The sequence below is a fragment of the Ailuropoda melanoleuca genome, chromosome 8 (genome assembly GCF_002007445.2).
Source record: "Ailuropoda melanoleuca isolate Jingjing chromosome 8, ASM200744v2, whole genome shotgun sequence".
Taxonomy (NCBI): Eukaryota; Metazoa; Chordata; class Mammalia; order Carnivora; family Ursidae; genus Ailuropoda; species Ailuropoda melanoleuca.
The window spans coordinates 85,374,959-85,387,236 of record NC_048225.1 but is presented as its reverse complement, the minus strand read 5'-3'; the positions used below and the strand labels follow the sequence as shown (position 1 = coordinate 85,387,236).

Here is a 12,278-nt window from a genome sequence, read left to right as displayed (position 1 = left end):
TGCATTAGGTATTGGAATTTTATTTTACTTCATTATGTTTCTGATCTGTTAGCCCTCTCTGAATGCTCGCCCTTCAAGGGCAGGAATCCTCTCTGTTCTTCATAGTGTATTTCGACATGCAGATCAGCCAGGGTGTTCTTCATTGGCTATTTAGGAAGGATCATGACTTATTGACTTAGAATAAAATCAAATCGTGCTTCTTTAGTAATTTGTACTTATTCTACTTTCACTTTCTGGTTATTTCTTTTCCCTTACCGTTTGTTTTCTCTCATTTCTCTGGGGCCACCCATAGGAACCCTCTGGGCAAACTGATTCTACCCAGTGCTCCTGAAAAGTCATGTCCTGCACCTGGCATAGGAAAATATGCATAGAAGAATATTACCTTGCATTTATAAGTGCTTTTCCAAGCATTTCATTATCTACCTGAATCTCCAGAACAATCCAAAAAAAGAGAAGGAGCTGCTATTGTTATTCTTAGGATACTGACAAGGAAATCACATAGATTTCCTTCAAGTGACATGGTGAGCCAGCAGCACAGCTGTTATGCTCCCAGCCACTGGTGGCCTGGTACAGAGGGTCCCCCCCATGACGCAGGTTGACAACTTCCTGCACATACCGTTGGTATTCTGAGTCTTGGAAATGGAAGGAAGAAAGAGAACTTCCAAGTCTTGGAATATCTGCCATTGGCCTTGATCACTGAGGAGCAAATCTAGAAATAAAGTAATTCTGCTGAGGTTCACCCTGGTGTAGGTGGGTGACTCTAATCAGGATCTGCTGTTTTCCTCTCTTGCCTTCCCAGAAATTGTGTCAGCCATGCATGAACTGTGTGAACATATAGAGGTGACACAAGAGTGGAGCTTTCAGGTGTAGAATAAAGGCACCAAACTCTTAAATCCCTAGCTGAAGAACAATTATTCTACAAGCTTTTTTAAAAATGCTCCCTACAAGAAACATTTTTAAAATTTATTTTATTCATTAAAGGCAGGATAGAGAAAGAGGAAATAGGAGAGCTAAGCTTTGTTCATCTTTCCACTTCATACATAATTGAAATCAACACCCTCAGGCCCAAACATCATCAGTAATAATCCTCAGCCTTCATAGGGCTTCTCCGAACGTTGGGGTTTCAGACTTGCAAGGATATCCTAACTGGGTAAGTTTTGAAAGCAAATTTTGTAAATAAAAATTGAATCTAGATAAAAACAAAACAAATGGCTTTTTTGTAAGTGGCAGTTTCATCCTTAGCATCCCTCAGACATATGTTCAGGTAGATCATAGACTCAAGGAGAGAGGCTCAGAGAGGTGAAGCTCAGCCATGGTACCGAGGCAGGCATGTGTGTGATACCTGAGACCAGAGCTGGGTTTCTCACTGCCACTGTGGTGCCCTTGCCGCCATGCCTCCTCGTCCCCACACCTCACTGCCCAAAACCTGCAGAAGTGTATCATCTTGAACAAGACTTACGATTGTTAACGTTTCTGAGCGACACCTCCATGCAGTTATCATTTGTGGAAGTGAGAGTTTTCCCGTAAAGAAAGCAGGTGCCAAAATTCCTGTTTCTTGGACTTAATAGCATGTTGTTGATTGTCATGCCACCAAATGATGTGAGGTGAGGAATGAATGTCTTCTGTAATGCCAGCAATTGCTGGTAAGAAGATTTGACTTTCCCAGATTACCCTCATGTCAAATGTGACACTCTTTATGTATGACTTTCAGCATTCACAATGAAATGTGAAATGGTGTTAACAGAAGCCCAAGGATACCAAGGCTTCAAGATTAGAAATCACTTTTAGGCTGCCTTTCTTCTTCTCCCCGCACTACCCCCCCACCCAGTGGGTTGCTGTATTAACACTCATTATAGCAAAGCAGAGCAGATGGGCAAACAGACTGATTAGTTATTTATATATATATTTTTTCTTTATGGAGCTTAGATGTTGGCTCTTCCTTTAATAAAAGAAAGGAGTTTTTAGATGTTGCCTTGTCTTGATTTCCCTTTTTAATCAGAGGAAAAAAGGGGGCACTTTGCTCCTGATCTATTAATAATGTGGCTATATCCTTTTCTTAACTGCTGACTTCATAGCTCTCTGTATACCCATTTCAATCAGAATTTGATTTCTCTCCAATCTTCCGAGCTGTGTGTGGTACATTCATGTTCTTTCTGGCCTAGCATTTCTTTATGGAGCTTATCGCTTTTAATTCATTTTTTTAGAAGTGTCTTTCTTGACAAGGAAACTGTCTACAGTATTTTGGGCTTTTTCATCCAAAATGAAAAAGACTAGAACTGATTGGTGGAAAGTGAAATTATCCATAATATTATGTCAATAGAAATATTTTCCCATGTTTTTCCTCTTTTGAAAAAAGGTCAGATATCTCTTCGATCTTTCTCAAAACAGAATTTATGTACTTCTTTCCTTCCCAATTTTATAAGAATAGATTTTTCTTTCTTTTTTTTTTTTTAAAAGATTTTATTTATTTATTTATTTGACAGAGATAGAAGCAGCCAGCAAGAGAGGGAACACAAGCAGGGGGAGTGGGAGAGGAAGAAGCAGGCTCATATCGGAGGAGCCTGATGTGGGGCTCGATCCCATAACGCCAGGATCACGCCCTGAGCCAAAGGCAGACGCTTAACCGCTGTGCCACCCAGGCGCCCCAAGAATAGATTTTTCTGATGAAACCATGCTTCCAGTTAAAAAAATTAAGGGAAAGAGAAAGGCCATCAACAATCCCACTTCTGGATATATATTCAAAGGGAACAGAATCACTATCTCAAAGAGATGTCTGCACTCCCATGTTCATTGCAGCATTATTCACAATAGTCAAGGTATAGAAACAACCTAAGTGTCCATCATGGATGAATGGATCAAGAAAATGTCACACACATACACTCTCTCTCTCACTCACTCTCTCCCCCCTCCCCACTGGAATATTAGCCTTAAAAAAGGAAAGAGATCCTGCCATTTGCAGCAACACTGATGAACTAGAGGGCATTATGCTAAGTGAAGTAAGAGAAAGACAAATACCACGTGGTATCATTTATATGTGCAATCTAAAAATAAAGTAAGTAAAACTCAGAAATGGTGTAATGGTGGTTTCCAAGGACTGGGGAGGGGGGGTGGGAGAAATAAGGAGAGGCTGGTAGAAGGATACAAACTTTCAGTTACAAGATGAATAAGGTCTGAGAATCTAATATATAACATAGTGGCTGTAGTTGATTAGCACTGTGTTTTATAATTGCAAGCTGCTAAGGGAGTAGAACTTGAGTGTTTTTGCGAAAGAAAGAGAGAAGGCAGAAAAAAAGGTAAATATGAGAGTGGCTGGATGTGTTAATTAACTCAATGGTGGGATCCCTTTCACGATGTGTGCATGTATCCGATCATCTTTATGGAGCTTGAACACTTACAGTGTATTGCAGTTCTGTCAATTATACATTAGTAGAGCTGAAAACAGTAAAATACAAATAAAGAGAAATCACTGGCATTGGGAAAAAAGGAGAAAAAGCCATAATAATCCATAGTCTTTTCTTATAAAAGGGTAAATGTATCACATGTATGTAATAGATATTCATAGAAGGTAATGGGCTTAGTTGTATATAGAAAAGAACTTTCTAGTGTTATAATGTGGAGTGTTCTCTAACAGTAATTCCCATAGTGATACTCAAAGCATTACCTAAAGAGGCTTGAGGTATAGTGTAAGGAGAGGAATGATAAACGTGCATGGTTGCAAATGTTTTAGTCCTTTTCAAAATTTTTGAATTGTATTTGTAAATTTCCTATGTATTTTATCAAAAGCAGGAAAAATATCCTACAAAGATGGTCCTAAAGTCAGTTAGCTCATAGCGTTGTGGATAGGGATTCCAACTTCTAATTTCATGGTATAGGATAATGTACCCATACAGCTCTTTGGGGAGACTTTTACACAAAGCCATGGGCAATTAATTGGATCTCATGTTTTTAGAGGTGCCTGATGATCCTAGCATATAGATTATTTAGTTTTTTTAAACTATCCTTAGTGGGACTTGGTATTATTAGAAGATTCTATCCAACATCAAAGGATACTTCAGCTTAATTCTCACACTGTGATCTGACTTCAGAAATAGCATGCTGTTAATAACAATATGTGAAAACGAGACTGAGCTCTGCCCAGCTTCGTGGTCTCGGCATGTTTGTCTGCACCATCAGACTCACCTCTCTAAGTGCTGTGGTTTCAGGAAGGGGCGTGAATAGAGGCTGTGGGGTATGGCAGAGAAAAGCTGTGCAAAGCCAATGAGAGAATGGAAGCTTAAAAAAAAAGGCTAGGGTTTCTGTGAGGGATGGTACAAACCAGAGGGAAGTGTTTGGAGCAGATTATCTTGGCAGACACGAGGGGGGCATTTCTGAGAGTGCTCAGTTTGAGGTCTTGGTAGGACTGCAGTCAAAGTAAGAGAATTTTCAGGAGAAATGGAACTGTGACATTGCGTCAGGCTAGATGAGAGGTGCAGTGCAGGGGTGTTTTAGGGATGATTCTTTAGCTGTGGGCAGGCCTCGAGCCTGATCTCTCTTGACGTTCCCTCTCTCAAGGCTGAATCAGCTGCCTGTGGGGTGAGCTCACCTCTCTTCCTGGGGTTGACCCGCAGTAGCTCTGCCGCCACTGCTGTGAAACTGATCTTTCTCGTGATCGCTTCTCTCCGAATGTTTGTGTTCTGTGGGCATCGGGAGGAAAGCTGTACCTGTCTATCTCTGTACCCCATGCCTGCTGGACACTTGGTAGTTTTCAGATGAATGAATGATTGGACAATTGCTTACGTGCAGGATCCAGATGATGTAGTAAAAAGCTTTTCCTCCTGATCCAAGGTTAACTTTATGAATAAGACATCTTCTGCCTCTTCAATGACTTCATAGTCATAACCCTCAAAACGGGCAACATATTGGGGCACCTGGGCGGCTCAATCGGTTTAGCATCCGACTTGATTTCTGCCCAGGTCATGATCTCAGGGTTGTGAGATCGAGCCCCATGTCCAGCTCTACACTGGGCGTGGAGCTTGCTCAGGATTCTGTGTCTTCCTCTCCCTCTGCCCCTCCTCCCCCCAAAGGGCAACCTATTAAAATATATTTCTGATGAAGTTGTAAAACTTGAAAACATCACTCATGGAATTACTGACGTAAAATATAGAGTGTATGTGTTTCAAAAACAAAATCCCTACCTAGTTAGGATTTGGAGAGAACTCATATTGACCGTGCATGCCTTTAAAAAAATATAATTAAATGGAAGGTTCCCGAGCCATCACTTGTATTGGATGTAAATCGTGTCTAATCTGCTTATTAACATGCCCTCACCTCCATGCCTGAATAACAGAGACGTCCTTCTAAAAGGTATTCTTAGATGTCTTATTTTTGTTAGTCTGCTGCAGTTTATTTGATTTTCATGTGATTTCACCTTTTTAAATTCAAGTAAGACTTTTTGATACAAACACAACTTTTAAAACACGGAAGAAACACCACACAATGCTTTTCAGGGGTAGCAAAGGATAGTTCACATCTTAGATCCTTACATTAATTTCTTGGATAGTATATGAGGCTGTGAACAGGAATTTGGAATGAGGACGAGAAAAGCGAGAGGGACTCCCAGAGAGGACAGTTCTCAAATTGCCTCTGGATCACCACTGGCCTTCAGGGATTCTGTTAGGGTTTCCCATTCTCCTTTCTGTTTTCACTTTGTTTTGAAGAGGTGGCAACAAGGAGGTTTCCCCTCTCACTTCAGCTTGCTCTCCTGGGGACACATGAGCTTGTTTTCCCACATTCCTTTTTGAAAAGTGAGAAATTCGTTCTGGGGGCCCACACGTTCCCTAAGGTGGTGATGCTGGAGGTGGGACTGAGGGAGGTCTGCCCCCGAGAAAGTGCTAGCCCATAATGCATGGCGTTGGCAGCAGGAGGAACGACCCTCAGCAGCCTCTTGGTCGGAGAGGAATTCTCCCCTTCTTCTACCTTCGGAATTGAATCCCATCTCTCATTCTTCTTGTCTCACATTTCAGTGATGTTTCTTCAAAAACTATGATAGGATGACAGAATGGGTTTCTGCACTACTAATTTAATAACTCTCAAAGGGTGCTCAAATTTGTACCAGAGAGACGTCCTTATCATTAAGTTGGATAAAGTGAGCAAGGCCTCCTCCAGGCCCTTCACAAAGCATCAGCAGCACCGTCCCCTTCCCTGCCCTGCTCCCACCTCCTCCCGCCAAAGGAGGATGAGTATGGACTCACGCGCACACACTCTCACGCGCACTCTTCCACATTCTAGTGTCTTAACTCAGGCACTTCCTTATGACTGGGTGATGCTGCTGTCCTTTCAGCCTTGCAAATTTCTACCAGACTTTTAAGGCTCTACAAGATATTGCTTCCTCTTTTAATTCCTGCCCTTGCCCAGTCATCATTTCATTTTTTTGTTTGTTTTTAATTCTGCATTGCCATAGATTCCTGTGAAACCTCTATCATGGCACTCCTACACAACATTGTAGATTTTTAAAAAATGTCTCGCCCACGCACATTTCCCCCATCAGGCTCCTGAGCTGTATAGACCAGTATGAATAGACCATTAAATCAAAATACTGTAGTTTTAATGGCATCACTGCTAAATGTGTTGTGTGTGTGTGTGTGTGTGTGCGCGCCCCATATAGCTTTAAAAATATGAAAAATATGTTGACGAGATGTTACCCAATCGTACAGAGAAACTACAAACATCAGCTGTTTAGGGAATTAAAAAAATCTTCCTTTTTTGTAAAACTTGACCAACTAACCCTAACCCTATAATTCCTGTTAATGATTTGATAGAACCAGGGCTAGAAAGTAGTATGAAGAACTATGCAAACACAGGACTAGTATTACAGCCATAGAGTCGATATTGCAATTTGCATTTGCTTGGCTTCATTTAAGATCATTACCTTTGTATCTAAGTTTGTTTTTGAGACTGATTTGGAATTACCTTTCAGTATTAGGTTAATTTGAAAAATTCCCTTTGCTGAGATTTTATGGCTTAAATGATTAGATTTCTACATCTCTAGGTGTCCTTAGAGCCCTAGGAAGGAGGCCTTGAGCTGTGTTTTAGTGTCTAGAGCCCTGTTCCTAAGCCTGAGAAGCATCAGTTGTTCATAAAGGGGAGAGGGGCATAGGGGGACGTGGGTGCTAATCCATACCGAGTGCATGGCCTGACGCTGCTTTTGCTCTGCTTGCGTGTGAGGAGGTAAGGGCTTGTACTACAGTGGGGTGGATGGAGACGAAGGAATGGGTAGATAATCCAAAGGAAACATCTATGAGATAGGCGTAAGTTGTCTACAAGATTGAAATGGCTGGAAAAGGATGATGAAAGAATAAAATAAATAAACAGCAAACCCTGAGAATTTGGGCAGCGACCAGGGTGGGGTGGGGAAGGTATATTTACTTAAGATAACTAAAGAACTATCTTCTTTGTGGTTTATCCATAAATTCTTTCAGTCTTTATTAGCGGTCCAATAGAGGTACAAAGGCTCTAATAAGAGGTGGGCAATCACCTTGTTTTGTTCTCTTGATCTTCCCACATCCTCTCAATCCTTAACGCATTCAGCTAGCTAAGCAGAAAATGGACAAAAGTAAGTTTGAATCCTTGCCCCCATCTCCTTCCCTTATCTTCCAAAACACGGTCACCTCAGGTAAAATAAAATACAGAGTTCCTTACAGAACCCACTAGAAATTTATAAATTAGCCCATATTTCAGCCTGAGGAGGAAGTCCACTTTGTCCTGGAAAAAATGGAGGATCTGTGAAGAGCTGGCTTGCAAGGCAGCAGGGGGAAGATGGAGAATTTTTCCCAGTGTCCTGAGCTGGGTAGATCTCATAAATGTGCTTTTCTTACTCTGAAGGTTTTTGAGATTCCAGAACATTAGCAAACATACACGTACTTTGTATGTAGCAAGGAGTAGTGCTCAAATATTTATTTGAATAAACAAATACGTACGTTTTTGTTATCTCCTCAAAAAGTTCAGCCATGCATTGTGCAGGGGGCATGCCTTCTGCTCTTGCTTTCGAAGTGAAAATCAGATGAAATTGGGCCATGTTGCCTTTCCTCCTCAGCACCAATAGCTCCCCCAGGGTAGTGGGGTCATGCAGGGATCCTAGTGCATTGCTGATCACACAGCGCGAGGCACTGAGACCCAGGCTTCGTTTCACTCATTCTGATCCAGCTTTCTGTTCTCGCAGGTGCGCACATCTTGACCGACTCAGCAGGAAGGTGGATTTTCTTTGTGTTTAAAGAAAAAAAATGTCCCCGTGTCTGTAGAGATGCTTTGCAGTTCAGCCCGGCGGAAGCTGACCGAATGAGACTATGGGCTGTGCCTCTGCTAAGCATGTTGCCGCTGTTCAAAGTGAAGAGGACGCCCAGAAAGGGAAGAACTACCAGAACGGAGACGTGTTTGGCGGTGAGTGCCATTGAACTTGACCTCTTGACTCGGGCTGTTCACTTTCTCAGGAGCGAATATTTGTAGTGGTTTTTTTTGGGGGGGGGGCTGCTGGTAAAGTGCTGGTGAGATATGGCTCGAAATCACTGCAGATCATTTACGTGGAGCAATTGCCATAATAATTTGTACATAGACGATTTTGAGGAGCATTATGGAGGTTTTATACAGAAGCTAGCATTTAAGTGAAGCTTTAAATAACGAGTAGGACTTAAATGGGTACATAGCACAGCAGCCACAGGGGGTCCTGGTAGAGGAGCGCTGTAAGACCAGAAACACAGCTGTCCAAAAGCGCAGTGAGTGAGGATTTGTAAATGAGAGAGTGAGGTGTTTTTTTAGGGTTAGTAGTTACTCTTTATGTTGCTTTTCATTTGGATTTTTTCAGATTAAAAAATACAAATACAGTGAATTTAATAATCATCTTTTAACCTTTCTGTGATGATTTAAAGTGACTTTAGAATATCTAGTGCAAATATCATAACCTGCCAACCCATGGCCACATTTAGCTTCTAAATATATTTTCTTTGGTTCCCAGAGAATTATGAAATAAAGCGAAAGGCAGTATTCAAAACTCAGGGTGTTTCACATAAAACCCCCAAATTTCTTCAGAAAATCTGGCAACACCTGGTCTGTCTTCCCTGAGGCAACAGTCAGTGGGCTTAGGCAGCAGTGGTCCCCCTCAAGCCAGCTGTGGCCTCCAGGGAGCTGCTGAGCCTGCCCTGAAGAGCACATCAAGTCCCATTCACTCATGAACGTTACCTGCCTGGCTGCTTACAGGCTTCTGAGTTTTCCTGGTGATGAGTTTGTCCCTTAGAAGATCAGCTATTGCTCTGGCGCCACAGAGTTAGTATAAAATTCCAGTTGGGAAGGCAGACATAGCAGTTTTGCTGAATTGCTTTAACGGTGACAATCCACAACTGGACCCATGCATGCCACTCTTGTGTTCAGCCACTGTCAGGTCATTCTACAGTATTTTGGTCCATTGTAATGGTTGTGCTGGTCCTTGGTGAAGAATTGGGTGCTGTGGGAAGACTAATGCTCTGTGAAAAGTGGACTAGTGTATATGGGAGGAGGATTTTGTGTTGTGTCATTTTAGGGAAATGTATGTGTTTTCTGGAACAAATTTGCTTCTGGTGGTGACTGCCTAGAAAATTCAGAACTGTGGAGAAGAATAACATGTGAGCATCTAAATAAAACTTGACTTCAGATCACTGAGACCAGTTTCTGGGAAAACAGTTAATTGGAACTAGAGTCATTCTGTCACCCTCAAACACTTAACTTTTGAGAGAATATAACCTAGTATCGAGGATTTGTTCAAGCTAACTTCTCTGTGATATTCTGTGTCATTATCATTTTTGTAACAAAAGCTACCATTAGTGGAGCTGCCACCATATGTCAAACATGTCGAAGCATTTATGCATTCATTTTCATGGTGAATTTTCACAACAATCCTGTGAAAGATGTGTCATCCCAGTTTTACATATTTGGAAGCTGAAGCACAGAGAGACTAACTGGTCCCAAGTTGCCCAGCTACAAAGCCACAGACTGAGGTCTCTCTGACTCCAGAGTCCATGTTGCTTCTCTCGATGTTGTTGCCTGCCGTCCTGCTGCCTCCCATTGGTCACTCATTCTTCAGTGCAAAAAAGTATTGACTGGCCTGTACAGGATATGCCAAGACCTTTTGCTGAATGCCATGGAGGCTGCAGAGGTAAATAATATGTAAGCCTCCCTTTCTAGGACTTACGAAGAGGATGAGGAAATGTTGTGAGGCAGGATAAGCCAAGTACCAGAAGAGGAAAAGACATGCTTTGTGATAACAGTCAAAGAGATGGATAGACTGCCTTAAAAGGTGGGATCAGACTGGGTTTCTAGAGGTGACATCTGAACCTGACCTTAAAGGACCAGAAGAATCTAAACTTGTTGGATGAAGGGTGCAGGAAGGAACTGGATGAAGAAAGGCTAGAGGTACTGTGAGACTTACTTGAGAATTACAAGTAATCCAGTTGAAATGGAATATAAAATTTAAGTGAGAGAGAACTGGCTAGAAAACTACGTTAGGGTTAAATTCTAGAGAACTTTGAATACCAAATTACAGTCTTTAGAAAGATAGACTGTAAGAGCAAAAATCAGTGATATTCAGCATATTGCACTTGCATTGAGACCACCTAACCATCCAGTTGGTAACTCAGTTTCAGCTTTTATAGGTGAGGAGTCTTTCTGTTATTCTAAAGTACCATGTGTATTTGGCAATTGTTGGCATCTAATAAAGGAGCCTTCTATTAGTCACCTATCCCTCGGTACTGGACAACCTTAAGATCTCAGCAGTATTCAACAATAAGCATGTCTTTCTTGATCATGAGTTGGTGAGTCAGCTGGAGTGGCTCTGCTCCATGTCGCTCATCTTCCTCCTGGGACCAGGGAACTTCAGGAATGGGGAGGGGGGCATGCTCTTCTTTTGCAGAAGGGTAAAAATGCAAGCGATACCCAAGATGCCTCTTAACCTTGGGCTTATAGCTGGCCCGGCATTCACCTGTACCCACATTTTACTGGCCAACTCAAGTCAAATGAACGGGCTCAAAGATGAGAGGCAGAGAAACACATCTGACCTCAGTGCATTCGTGACAAGGGTGTGGATGTGGAGAAGGGTCAAGAACTGGGGCTAATAATTCAGTCCACCCCCAGCCTGCCCAGTCATTGCTGCCTGTGTGGATCCATGCGGTTCATGTAGTCTGAGCTTTTTTTCAGCCTCCTAATACTTATGCTGAAGTTTTATTCACTCCAGGATTCATCATTTTGTTACTCTTTCTAACTTAAACATTTGTGGGTTTGTGACATGGTGTTAGATACAGCAGAGCAAGGAAGGGGAGAGCTTCTTGAACCGGTCAAGGGAGATGGTTTTTGAAAGTCCCACAGGGCTCTGGGGGTAGAATTGTCAGAGGGCAGTGTGAACATCAGAGAAGGTCCTGTCTGTGTTTCTCCACTTAAATTTTAGTTTGCAAGCAGAGCAAGTGTATAGAATCCCAATATGATCACAGATGGTGACAGGTGACTGGCAGATCTGGCTCACTTTTACCCACTTGATATCTTTGTAACCTATTGTTTCGGTAACTTATTACTTCATAGCAAAGAACTCCACAGTTAGTGGCTTGAAACAAGCACTGATTTATTATTTATCACAATTCTGTGGGGGCACCTGGGGTGCATCTGTTGTTTTTGCCTGGGCTCAACCAGGTAGCAGCGTTTAGCTGGGAGCTCATCAGGGCTCATGTAACCAAGGTGGCTTCAAGTCTCTCTTTCTAGCTAGAAAGCCAAACTTTTCACAAGGTGGCTGGTTTCTAAGAGAGGAAGTAGGAGCTGTCAGGCCTATGAAGACCCAGCCTTAGAAGTCCAAGAACATCACTTTTGCCTCATTCTGTTGATTAAAGCAAGTCACAAGACCGTCCCAGAGTCGAGAGAGCTAGAGGTCTCCATCTATCGAGTCTGAGGAATTGTTAGGGCCCATCTTTGGAGACTAGTTCCCTCAACCACTGAGAGAGGCAGTGAGAACCCCATGACTGGACTGTATTCCAACCTGGACAGTTAGAGTCTGCTTTCTAAATCACTTGCTCTGTTTTTTACTGGATAAAGTTACCTCGTTCACTTTCTAGAAGCCGTTTTTAAATGTTTAAAAAATGTTATTACTGCTTGTTGTTGAAGAGTTGACAAAGTCTGTGAAGGATGGCATATTTGGGGATGGCTCAGAAGTATGTGTCTCTGAGGGTGTGTACACACACACACTCGATCCTTTTCCTAAAGGTGTGAATTTAATTTCATAGTTTCTAAGGACA

The 12,278-nt window shown here is 42.2% G+C and overlaps 1 protein-coding gene across 1 annotated transcript in view; it reads left to right on the top strand.

Moving 5' to 3' along the window:
• Nucleotides 1–8,176: 8,176 nt before the first annotated feature.
• Nucleotides 8,177–12,278, top strand: part of C8H1orf21 (chromosome 8 C1orf21 homolog) — a 151,007-nt gene continuing 146,905 nt past the window's right edge. The window contains exon 1 of the mRNA XM_002920847.4: nt 8,177–8,415. Coding sequence (XP_002920893.1) covers nt 8,322–8,415 — 94 coding nt within the window. The 5' untranslated portion in view covers nt 8,177–8,321. The remainder of the gene's footprint in view (nt 8,416–12,278) is intronic.